Genomic DNA, 12,280 nt, shown 5'->3' with positions numbered 1-12,280 from the left:
CCTCCTTTATTCTAAACTGAGTAAGAGAAATAGATAAGGATTTCATTATAAGAAGAAACAAGTATGTCATTTGTAAAGATTATTTTTTAGCCCTCTTAAAATGTGTGACAATTTGTAGTTACTTTTTTAAATGTTAAATTTTAGGTGAAATGTTGACCTCTTTTGTACTTGTATTAGGTGCGAATTCTGCGGTTACTAAGAATTCTAGGACGAAATGATGATGACTCAAGTGAAGCAATGAATGATATATTGGCCCAGGTGAGTGGAAAAAAATCTGAGAGAGATTATTGAGTTGAAAACTTGTAGACTTGGAGAAATTTCAAACTTTCAGATATGGTTAAAGGAATCATTTTTTCACTTAGGTATTTGTCTTTCCTTTTTTTTTCAGGTTGCCACCAATACGGAGACTAGTAAAAATGTAGGAAACGCTATTCTCTATGAAACGGTTTTGACTATTATGGACATCAAGTCAGAGAGTGGACTAAGAGTATGTTTTTTTTATCTTGTTTTCAGCAAGGCTTCTAGTTTAGAATGAACTACGTAGTCATTAGTGTCTTTGGAGCTGTTAATGACCAAAGTAATGCTGGAAAATTGACTTAAGGTATGGGTTTTTCCATTATAGAGGATCTACATTACTGATACCTGACGTGTCATTTCCCCCATTGAAGACTTACAACTGAATTTAGTATGGTATTATTGAAAATGTTGGACAAAATAAAATTTGGGGCTATAAATGCTGTCAGGAAAAAAGTTCTTTCTAGGAGCAGCAATGAGAAAATGAAATGGCAATCTGAATTCTAGCTCTGAACAAAAGACTTTGCAATGATCCTTGTTTTCAGAGTGTTTGCAATTATGGTTTTTCAAACATACACAAAAACACATATTCTTAAGGATTTGTGATCTGTCAGTATGGATTCTCTTTCCAGTTTATGTCCTCTCATCTATTACTCTTATTCGTGTACTTCAGCATGTATTCCACAGGATCCATTTTATGTGCTTGGGGATACTCCTATAGATTTCTTGATATTCTGTAGATGCCATTATAGAGCACATGAACTGTTAATTGATTATCTTCTATTTTCTAGTTCTATCCCTCTGAAATCCTTTATGTCTCTTCTCATTTGTTGTATTTGCTAATTGTACATTGTAGCTTGTATCGATCATGCACCTTTGCCTTTTGGATTACCCTTAATATTAAGTCTTCAGGAACTGGTATATCATGACTTAGAGCATCACTGAAGGAATGTTTGTTAAAAAGATGGTTCTTTTTTTCAGGTTGAAATTTGGGGCTATTGAAAGCATTAAATGCAACCCAGTCCCTCTAATTTTTAATTTGGGCCCAGTTTATTGTCTGAATAATGTCTATATATGTAACACACACACACACACACACACACACACACACACACACACACACAAAACTTTGTAGGGTTGTCTGTGCAGCTGCTTGTTGGTTTGGCCAATAGTTATTCTTACCAAAAATTATTCTTAATCTACTTTTATTTTTCTTTTGTGGTAAGTTAGACTGCCCTCTTAAATGATAATTGGATTTCATTTGAGGGGAGCAGGACTTTTAGTATTCTGGGGTTCAATGTAACAGGTTATTTGTAAAGAAATTTCTAGAGAACCTTGCCATTTTTGATAATCCAATCCTTTTTATGTATATATTATATATATTATATATATAATAATTTATAATATATAATACATATAATTATATTATATATATACACATACATATACATATTTATGTATGCATATACAAAAATGGAATTTAATAACATTGATTCTCTATGGTGTTTTCTTTAGGTTTAATATTAATTGTTTAGAAGTACTAGAATTTTTAAGGATTTCAAAGCAATATTGTCATTTGTTTATTTTCCCAGATCTTTAATCTTTACCTAACCATTTTCTTTTTAGGTATTAGCCATAAATATCCTGGGTCGTTTCTTATTGAACAATGACAAAAATATTAGGTAAGTCAGATAAGTTTCTCAGGTATTGGATTCATGCTTCATAATTTTGTTTTGATCCTTTTATTCTACCTTTGAAGATATCAGGAACATTTAGGTTTTTACTCTCATTTATAGTACAGAATATAATAGGAAATGATTTCCAGGAAATAGAGTTTTAAGAACTGATCTTTTTGAACTATGCTTTTAAAAAGTAGTTGAATCAATATTGCTTTTATTTTTGTTTCTTTTCCTTATCTATTTTGGCTCCTGTTTATGTATTGATACTGAAGTTCCATTTGAATCTTATTCTCTGGTATTGAGGCCTTGTAGAAAGGATATCTAAAATCTGTTTCACTTGAATTATGATTTACCATTTGGCAGACTTAGGGAGAATCAAGTTATCATTCCTAGAAGTTGTAAGAAACTGAGTCATAAATATAAACCTAAAGTAATTGAGTTTTAGTCAGACTTTAATGCACAATAGAGTAATATCTCAGTCCCAGAAAGGGCAATAACTTTTCTACAGGTTTTCTAGCAATCTATAAATTTTCACTTGTTTTGATAGCATCACTGGCCAGATCAGTGCCATAACATGGACAGTGGAAAACCAGTTCCAAGTCTTGGATTTTAAAGCAGTTCCTCTGGTTTGTTTTGTCTTTTCTTAGGTATGTAGCTCTGACATCACTGTTGAAGACAGTGCAGACAGATCATAATGCAGTACAGAGGCATCGAAGTACCATTGTGGACTGCCTGAAGGATCTTGATGTCTCAATTAAACGGTAATGAATGGAGAACCTTTTTTTCACTTTTTTCTGAACTAAATTAAAAAATATATTTTGTTTTTATGTAGTAAAGTTTGTGGGGAGGTGAATCCATGATACATGGTATTATGTAATGCTTGGGTGCACATAATTGTTTCAGACATCTATCTTATACATCATTGATTTCTAATTTCTCTCAAGAAATTAGTAATGTCTTTTATGTGGCTTTTTTTAAAGTTTGCAAAACCATCTTTTGAGTCAATTTTAAGAGGTAATATCCCCTCTTTACAAATAAGGAAAGTGACACACAGGCCAAATGGTCTGCTCAGGTCATAGAACTTCAGAATTTTGCCCTAGGCCTTTGTGATTCCAAGTTCAGACCTCTATTCATGACTCTACATATAGGTCAGAGAAGAAGGTCATCCTTCTGTTAAGTACAAACTGGGAGAAGGAATGGAAATGACAGGGCAATGTCATTGGTTTAGTCTCTGTATAAGAATACTCACAGTTGACTGAGAGACCAGAACTGGTGAGAAGCTGAATAGATAAGTTAGAAGACTTGGGGTCAGATTCAACCTTATGGGATAACTGGGTGGTACAGTGGGCAGAGCGCCAGCCCTAGAGCCAGGAGACCTTGAGTTTTAAATCTAGCCTCAGACACTTACAAGCCAGTTACCTAGACAAATCACTTCACTTCATGTGCCTCCAAAAAACCAAAACAAAACAAATTCAGCTTTTGATACTTAATTGCACCTCTTGCCTCAGTTTCCTCATCTATATAATAGGAATGAGAGTAGTGCCTGCCTCACAGGAAATGTCATGAGGATCAAATAAGATAATATTTGTTAAATGCTTGACACAGTTCAGGTTTGTTTTTGTTTTTTTGGCATAGCAGTGGGGTTAAGTGACTTACCCAAGGTCACACAACTAGGCCATTATTAAGTCTGACTCCAGGGCCAGTGCTCTATCCATGGTACCACCTAGCTGCCCCTACTATTTAGAGATATACTTCTCTTCTTTCTCCCCTCCCCTTAGGGTCTAGGGCTCTGAAGTATTTTGAAAGAGATTGTGCTCATTATGACCTAATGTTCAGTGGATTCTACTGGGCTTTGTGTGTTGGAGGATGAACATTTGAGTGATCCATCGGCTGAGTGCTTTGTCACCATGCTGATACTCAAGCTGCTGACAGCACACATTTTAATATGATAGATATGCCCCCAAAAGTATTGGAAACAGGGTGACCTGAGAAATTCATATTGAGACTCAAAGCAAGTCATTTGCAATAGTGGCTTATCAACTTTTTGAGAAAGGATTTAATCCTGTCTGGTCTATAGTGACTCCATAATTTTTTCTTGGTGAATTTGGACTTAGATGTGTTTATATGCATTTAGAAATAATTTTGGGACAGAAGGTGAGGAAAAATTTAATGCCAAAAAACATTTTTTTTTTTTAGATTTTTCAAGGCAATGGGGTTAAGTGGCTTGTCCAAGGCCACACAGTTAGATAATTATTAAGTGTCTGAGGCCAGATTTGAACTCAGGTACTCCTGACTCCCAAGGCCAGTGTGCCATCTAGCTGCCCTCAAAAAAACATTTTTAAAGAATCTGACTTAAGAAGGAGACTTGTGTTGATCAACCAAAATTTGCTTTGAAAATATATTTTTTGTTGATTTCTTAGTATATATTTGAAGTTCAGAAATAGAAGTTTCAATTAGTATCTCAATCTGACCATGTCATATGAACCATCTCAATTAATAGAGTAGTTAGGGAGGAGCATATTTAGATAAGGCACAAGAGAGCTGAATATGAAGGGATAACATATTAAAAGATGGAGTCATGGGTGAAAAAGGAATGTACTGGGAGAAAGGGAAAGGAGAATAGAATGAGCTCAGAAATTTCAGATAAAGAGTTCAAGAAAAAGCTTCTGCAATGGAGTGGAAGGGGGTTGGAAGGTGAAGGGGAATGAGTGAGCCTTCATTCTCATCAGAAATGGCTCAGAGGAAAACACACACACACACATTCACTTCTCTCTCTCTCTCTCTCTCTCTCTCTCTCTCTCTCTCTCTCTCTCTCTCTCTCTCTCTCTCGGTATAGAAATCTATTACCCTAGAAGAAAAAGGAGAGGAAGGGGATGGGAGAAAAGGGAAAGGGGCTGGGGAGGAGAGAGTAGATCATGGGATAGGGTAGTCAGGTACAACACACTTTTTTTGTTGTTGTTGTTTTTGAAAAGTGGTGGAATTGGATTGCCTACCCAGGACCTCATGGCTCTATGGTTGTTGGGTGTCTGGGATGGGATTTGGGTTCCAGTCCTCCTGCCTCTAGGTCTGGTGCTCTGTGTGCTGCGCCACTTGACTACTCCAGAGCACACTTTTGAGGAGTGACAACGTGAAGAGAGAAATGGGAGTGGGGAAGAATGGATTGAGGGAAATACAATCAGCAATAGCAACTGTGGGGGAAAAAATATGGAAGCAACTTCTCTGAAGGAACTATGATAAAAGAATACGAGCCACCCCAGAGACAGAGACAGAGTTGATGGTATCTGAACACAGACTGAAGAATAATTTTGTTTTTCTCTTTCATTTTATTTTTTGTGAGGGTTTTTCTATTTTGGGGGGGGGGAGAGTAATGCCTTCTCTTACAGTAAGACTATTGTAGTAATGTGTAAATAAATAAAAATAGAAGTTGATTTTAAGATTGATAACCTGTCCTTTGTTATTGGCTATGTATAAAAAGAACCATGTTAAATAATCCGCTACTAAATCCCCCACTATTTCTCCTAAGTTGAATGAGTGAACATTTATCTTTTTCAAGTAACACTCTGAGTGTGGTACTATTAGATTGGCAGTTTTTTTTTTTTTGTTCACTTAAACTTCTATCCTTACATCTCCCTAAGAACTTCACTGGCTAGCTATTCACTGAGAATAGACAAGTAAAATCATTCCCCTGTCTTGTTTGATACAGAAATGGAAGCATATATGACCGTTAGGGGCTATTTGAAATTAATCCTGTGGTCTCAATTTTTACTAAAAGAAGGAAATCAAATTTATTCTTTTGCATTTTGGAAAGCACTGGTATTGTTTATGACTAAGTGTTTCGTTTCTGAGAATGAAGTCTAAGAATGAATCCATTTGTTAGGATTTGGGATTTTTAACCAATTAAAATGAAACAAAGGCTATGATAATCTTAGCATTTTTTTATATAATAAGATCTTAGCATTTTTTAACACTTTTTTTCTCTCTAAGGCGTGCAATGGAATTAAGTTTTGCTTTGGTAAATGGAAATAATATCCGTGGTATGATGAAGGAATTGCTTTATTTTTTGGATTCTTGTGAACCAGAATTTAAGGCAGACTGTGCATCTGGAATCTTCCTTGCTGCAGAAAAGTAAGGTTCAATTTTTATAATGCTGATTTCAGTAAAAGACTGCTGCAATAACTTGTTCCTTTTCTGATGTTGCTATTTTTCTGATGTGCTATATTTCTATTATTCAACTTTCTGTTTTATAGGATTATTTTGTGCCTTATTTTCCAGCTTGATATATGGGATTCCTTCTTATTCTATGGTCTGAAAAGTGGCTTTACTTGCTTTTTCTTCTCTATAGATGACATATTATCTTTCAACTCACCCAAATCTGAAATGTTCTTCTTTTTCACCTCTTCTTTTGCGAGTCTGGAGTTCCTTTCAAGATTCAGTTCAGGTGTTATCTCTTACAGGAGATGTTTTTTCTCCTCCTAGTTGTTAGTGCACTCCTGACCCTCCAAATTATTTTGTATATATTTTTTTTGTGTATGTGATTACTTTTAACCCATCATTAGAAAATAATCTGCTTCTGACAGGGGCCATTTCTTTTGTCTATGGTATTTTATATGCCCAGCCATAATAGATGCTTAATAGCTGTTGGCTGAATTGAAAAACTATACACTTTTAAGTATTTTGTGGGATGAACCTCTTTATTGTGCTATAAAAATCATCATGTATTGTTTTTATTTTGTTTGATTTTTTTTGGCTCATGAAGAACAGAAAGGTTAAAAGGTTCAAGTTGATTCTTGCCTTCAAAGTTCAGGGACTAGTATATCAGAATTTTAAGAAAAATATCTTGTTCCTTTATATTCTTTTATTTCATGAATGAGTTTTCTAGTCTTAGTGCCATCTAGCTATTAAGGTACTAGTTCCCTTCTCTTCTATTGTCTTGTTTTCTTTTTTTTTTAATTCATGGCCAGATACCAACATTTTTTAATGAGAAGTTGAAGAGAAGGGAGTTTCCTTTTTAACAGACCAGCTCTCATTTCAGTATTATGTGAGCTAGCCACATTCAGACATGCCTCTTCCTCAGCCCTTGAGGTGTAAGGCTAGCTGCCAGACCTGGAAATGAAATGACTCGGAATATTTCCAAGGAAGAGATCCTTAGTTGACTGAAAGTGTGCTGTGACTCGGCAACATCAGAGTTATTCACCCTCTGCCATTGTTTTCTCAGGTATGCACCTTCCAAACGATGGCACATAGACACAATCATGCGTGTTCTAACAACGGTAAGCAGCAGCTCTAAAACTTATGAAAATTAGATTCTTTGTTTTACATTTAGAAAGAATCTTTTTGTGGGCATATTGCTTTATACTATTTTGCAGAGATTATGGAATGTTTATTTTCAAGAAGAAAGATTTCAGTCCATTGTCTGTTAGTTGATTACAATTGTTTTGGACATAAATTGAAAAAATTTGATGGGTCTTTTTGTTGAGGGTGTATCGAATAGCATGTTTAATAGGGAGACATCAGTTCTCCATTAAACAACTTCTCTTTGGAGAAGAAAAGGGGTGAATTCTGGCAACTAGGTTCATCTAATCTGAATTTAAAGAAAAACTACAGTTTCTAGCAAAACTAATAATAAAAAGAATCCATAGAAATCACAAGGCACAAATCTTGATATTTCTAAGGTCCCCAAAGAAGAAAACCCTAGAGTTGTTAAATTAATTGTCATTTTATTTATTTTCATTTATTTATTTATTTATTTTAGTTTTTGCGAGGCAGTGAGGTTAAGTGGCTTGCCCAAGGCCACACAGCTAGATAATCATTAAGCTTCTGAGGCTGGATTTGAACTCAGGTACTCCTGACTCCAGGGCCAGTGCTCTATCCACTATGCCACCTGGCCGCCCTTAAGTGTCATTTTAGGTGTATGATATCACTTTAAGCCAAGAATCACATTTCATTGTTTTTCTTCCCTCCCCTTTCCCTATCTCCAATTTAAAGTAATCCTAAGTATTTTCACAAAACCTTTCTTTGTTTAAGGGGTAAGACTAAGTTCTCCAGTCCTCACCTTTATTTTTAACTTGTTTCCTTTCACTACCACAATCTAGCTTTTCTCCCCTCCCCCCCCCCCCCCACTTTTCTTTTTAGTTATTCTAAAACAGCTTTTGTTTCAGAATATGACAGGGTTTAGATCATCTACCTGGAATGTTCCTTCTAGTTCAGTTGGTGAAGCTGTGGTACTAATATTTTAGGTCCAGGACATGGGCTTGGTAGGTAGTTTTAACAGACCAATTTCTGGTCTGTGGCATAAATCAGGGCTGTTCAAATGGGGCAGTTCAATTTTATTCATTACCCCTATGAGTTTATTACTTTAGTGAACAAAACAGAGCTCTCACTAAAATGACAAATCAAAGTATATTGTCTGTTGTTTCAATAAAAAGTTTTAAAAGTAAGACTGGACAGTCCTGGCATAAATTGTTCTTTTCATTCTAGAAAGTGCATGTCATTGATCAAAAAGTTGACTGAATATGTGGATACTATTTAAGTACAAGCCTTTGACATATACTGAGGTATCTATACAATGGGATTAGATAGTAGGAGCTTAGTTTCAGTTCACCTAAGGACTCCAATAAGTATTAAATTCTGATTCCTGCTTAATAAAGTTATTTCATTGTTCTATAGCATAAATCTTTATTAATTTTTCTCACTTAAATAATTTTTGGTAGTATTCATTGTAGCTCAACTGTAATGCTGTGATTTAGCCCCCAAAAGAATATTTTCCCATTTTTGAAATTCAGTCTTATGTTTTTAGTTGTATATAGAAAAGATATCTTAAAATCTTAATTTCTCATTTTGAATTTTTGAAATTCCTTCTGAAGGAGGAAGTTGTACATCTATGAGAAGGGGAGAGAGGCTTAGACTTGCAGTCAGACTTTGGAAGTAGTGGGGCAATAGGAACAAAATATCATGTTGGTTGGAGTTGTGCTTCTTTGACATAAGAGAAAGAGAACGTGAACCAAAAAGGGCCTTCTTCAGCCTACAGCCTTGTTACTCCTGAGTGCATTTGTCTAGGATAAAACATCTTGCTTTTCTTTTAGGCAGGGAGTTATGTCCGTGATGATGCTGTCCCCAACTTGATTCAGCTGATAACCAATAGTGTAGAGATGCATGCCTACACTGTTCAACGCCTCTATAAAGCCATTCTTGGTGATTATTCCCAAGTAAGTGTCTCATTTGTTCTTTATTAACTGAAATTTTTTACCAAGGGAAAATCAATTCTACTTTCATTTTAAGGGAATCTTTATTTTAGTATACCTTCTCTTTTAGAGATGCCTTTCATGTCTGAGTGTTTTTGTTTGTTTTGCTTTTTACAATATGCTTCGTTAACAAACTGACTTTTATATTAAATCTTATTTTAAGGAAATCAATACCCTGATAAATCTACCTTCCTTTTGACAGCAACCTTTGGTGCAAGTAGCTGCCTGGTGTATAGGTGAATATGGAGACCTGCTAGTATCTGGTCAGTGTGAAGAGGAAGAGCCCATTCAGGTACTACTTGTTCTTCAGACAGGCTAAAAGTTTGTGATGGTGTGTGACTGAGAGGAGAGTCATGATACCCTGAGTATGGGTATCATGGGGTGAGTTACATTAAGGCATCCTTTGGGGGCTTGTATTGATTATGGGTGCTATTACATAGCAGGGGCTTGGAATTTTTAAGAAGCGGATTTAGGAAGCCCTGTATTCAGTCTTGCCAGACTTGGTGTCTTTTTGAATGTTGCTCATTTTTATGGAGAGAAGCTCTGTCTGCACAAAAATCATCCTCTAGCTCTGTATTTAAATGCAGTTTGTGCCTTGCCTAGTCACTGGGGTCTGTCTAAACGGAGATGTTGAGGAATATGTCCTTCTGTGTCTTTCCTCTTGAAGTTCCCTCCTCCATTGCCCCTACCATGGTGGCAGTCAGCTTTTTTGGCATTTTGTTTGGTTTTATGGTCAGTAGAAGATGGTCACAGAAGTGTTTGCTAGGTATGATCTTCATTAAACCAGTCTTCATTCTAACCAGGTTACAGAGGATGAAGTGCTGGATATCTTGGAAAGTGTTCTCATCTCTAACATGTCTACATCTGTTACCCGGGGTTATGCACTTACTGCCATAATGAAGCTTTCAACGCGATTCAGCTGTACTGTTAAGTGAGTGTTCAGGGATGAGAAGGTTGGCAGATGCATAGAGGGCTCCTGAGCAGGGCTCTGTGGCTTTTTGGAATTAATACTAGACACAAATGGCAGAAAAACCTTGTCCCTGAGGAAAAGATCTGATTTCATTTATTTAAAATGTCTTGATAAAGGGGAGAGAGATACTTGATTTAGTTTCTTCAGACTTTGAGTTTTCTTCTTTGCTAGCTAGAATAAGAATCATGTTTCTGCTTGGAGGTAGTTTGGCTAGACTTGTATCTTTCTCTTTCTTTTTTAAATTTACATAGAAAAGCATGCTAAAAAATAAGTTTTTATTCTAAGTGTTAAGGGTTGGGTAATCAGCATGCTGATGATTGATAGTTTTTGAAAGTTAACCTTTCCTGTGTAATATTTTTTCAGTTATATAAATCCTGAGTTTCTTGAAACCTTTCAAGTAATGGTGGTACTTTTGAGGAACAAGGTATATAGAATCAGGGAAATTATTGCCAAAGGAAACTATTTCTGATGGTCGTTGCCAGCCTAGTTCTTAAAATAGAATTATGGTGAATGAGTAATACAGAAAACTTGTTCCACATTTTTTCTCCTTTATTTCTCCTTTATTCTGTAGCCGAATTAAGAAAGTGGTTTCCATCTATGGAAGCAGCATCGATGTGGAGCTCCAGCAGAGGGCAGTAGAGTACAATGCACTTTTCAAGAAATATGACCATATGAGGTGAGTGATGCATTTTTTTTTTTTTTTTTTTTTTTAGGTTTTCTTAAGGCAAACGGGGTTAAGTGGCTTACCCAAAGCCACACAGCTAGGTAATTATTAAGTGTCTGAGACCGGATTTGAACCCAGGTACTCCTGATTCCAGGGCCAGTGCTTTGTCCACTATGCCAACCTAGCTGCCCATGGTGCATGTTTTTTCTAGTGAATTGGACCAGATCATTTGGTCAGACTTTGCACCCTTTTACAAGTCCCTAAACTTCCTTATTTATTGTACTGTGTTTATGTCTAGATAATTATAGATACAGTAGAGCATGGATGTTTTCTGGACTGCATTCTCTACAAAAGCTTGTCAAGTGCCACATATAGAATTTTTTTTCTTTTTTGCAAGGCAGTGGGGTTAAGTGGCTTGCTCAAGGTCATACAACTAGGTAATTATTAAGTATCTGAATCTGGATTTGAACTAGGGTCCTTCTGACTCCAGGGCTGTTCCTCTGTCCACTGTACCACCTAGCTACCCTTGCATATAGAATTTAATATTTATTTATGGCTCCAGTGTAACCCATATTACCAGTTAATATAAAAATAAAATGTAATTATGCTACATAAATGGACTTTGAGGGCTATGGGTTAGACACACTTGCAGTAGAGCCTTAATATTCTTTTTTTTGGGGGGGGGCAAGGCAATGGGGTTAAGTGGCTTGCCCAAAGCCACTTTAAATGTCTGAGGCCAGATTTGAACTCAGGTACTCCTTACTCCAGGGCTGGTGCTCTATCCACTGTGTCACCTAGCTGCCCCAAACCTTAATACTTATTTTTAATTTATTTTTTATTCTCATTTTGTACAAATTTTTTTACATTAATAAAATATTCTTGTTTACAAGTAAACAAAATATTCCCCCCCCCCCATGAATATAGATAGACTTGCTTGGGTGAAAAAAGTAAAGGGGAGAGAAAAAAATTAAAATTAAAAAAAAAATAATAGTAATAATTGTAGGTATGGCCAGGTGGCGCAATGGACGAAGCACCAGCCCTGGAGCCACGAGCACCCGAGTCCATATCCAGCCTCGTAAACCCAATAATCACCCAGCCATGTGACATGCAAGCCACCCGATCCCCACTGCCCTGCAAAAACCAAAAAGAAGAAGAAAAAAAAAGACCCAAAATAAAATAAAATAGTAATAATAGTAGGGGTGGCTGGGGTGGCAGACAGAGCATTGGCCCTTGAGCCAGGAGCACCTGGGTCCAAATCTAGCCCCAGACACCCAAAGATCACCCTGCTATGTGACCCCAGGCAGGCCACCCAGCCCCACTTGCCCTGCACCCTCCCCCAAATAATAATAACAAAAAATGTGCTTCAGTCTTTGTTCCAATACCAACAACTCTGTCACGGGTGGATCACATTCTTTATGATAAGTCCATCACA

At 36.3% G+C, this 12,280-nt stretch overlaps 1 protein-coding gene and 1 non-coding gene across 3 annotated transcripts in view; both read left to right on the top strand.

The window, feature by feature from the left end:
* AP1G1 (adaptor related protein complex 1 subunit gamma 1) overlaps window positions 1-12,280 on the top strand; it is a 71,317-nt gene that overhangs the window by 44,586 nt on the left and 14,451 nt on the right. For both annotated transcript variants that reach the window (XM_074199881.1, XM_074199888.1), the window contains exons 8-17: window positions 178-258; window positions 389-487; window positions 1,921-1,976; window positions 2,621-2,734; window positions 5,958-6,098; window positions 7,189-7,243; window positions 9,056-9,178; window positions 9,417-9,506; window positions 10,018-10,145; window positions 10,756-10,860. In XM_074199881.1, the coding sequence (XP_074055982.1) occupies window positions 178-258; window positions 389-487; window positions 1,921-1,976; window positions 2,621-2,734; window positions 5,958-6,098; window positions 7,189-7,243; window positions 9,056-9,178; window positions 9,417-9,506; window positions 10,018-10,145; window positions 10,756-10,860 (992 nt within the window). The remainder of the gene's footprint in view (window positions 1-177; window positions 259-388; window positions 488-1,920; window positions 1,977-2,620; window positions 2,735-5,957; window positions 6,099-7,188; window positions 7,244-9,055; window positions 9,179-9,416; window positions 9,507-10,017; window positions 10,146-10,755; window positions 10,861-12,280) is intronic.
* LOC141510727 (small nucleolar RNA SNORD71) lies at window positions 3,827-3,911 on the top strand. The gene has a single exon (XR_012475147.1). It is a non-coding gene; the product is annotated as a small nucleolar RNA SNORD71 (small nucleolar RNA).

Source organism: Macrotis lagotis, chromosome 1 (genome assembly GCF_037893015.1).
Source record: "Macrotis lagotis isolate mMagLag1 chromosome 1, bilby.v1.9.chrom.fasta, whole genome shotgun sequence".
In the NCBI taxonomy this organism is placed as follows: Eukaryota; Metazoa; Chordata; class Mammalia; order Peramelemorphia; family Peramelidae; genus Macrotis; species Macrotis lagotis.
This window is presented reverse-complemented; position numbering and strand designations above follow the sequence as displayed.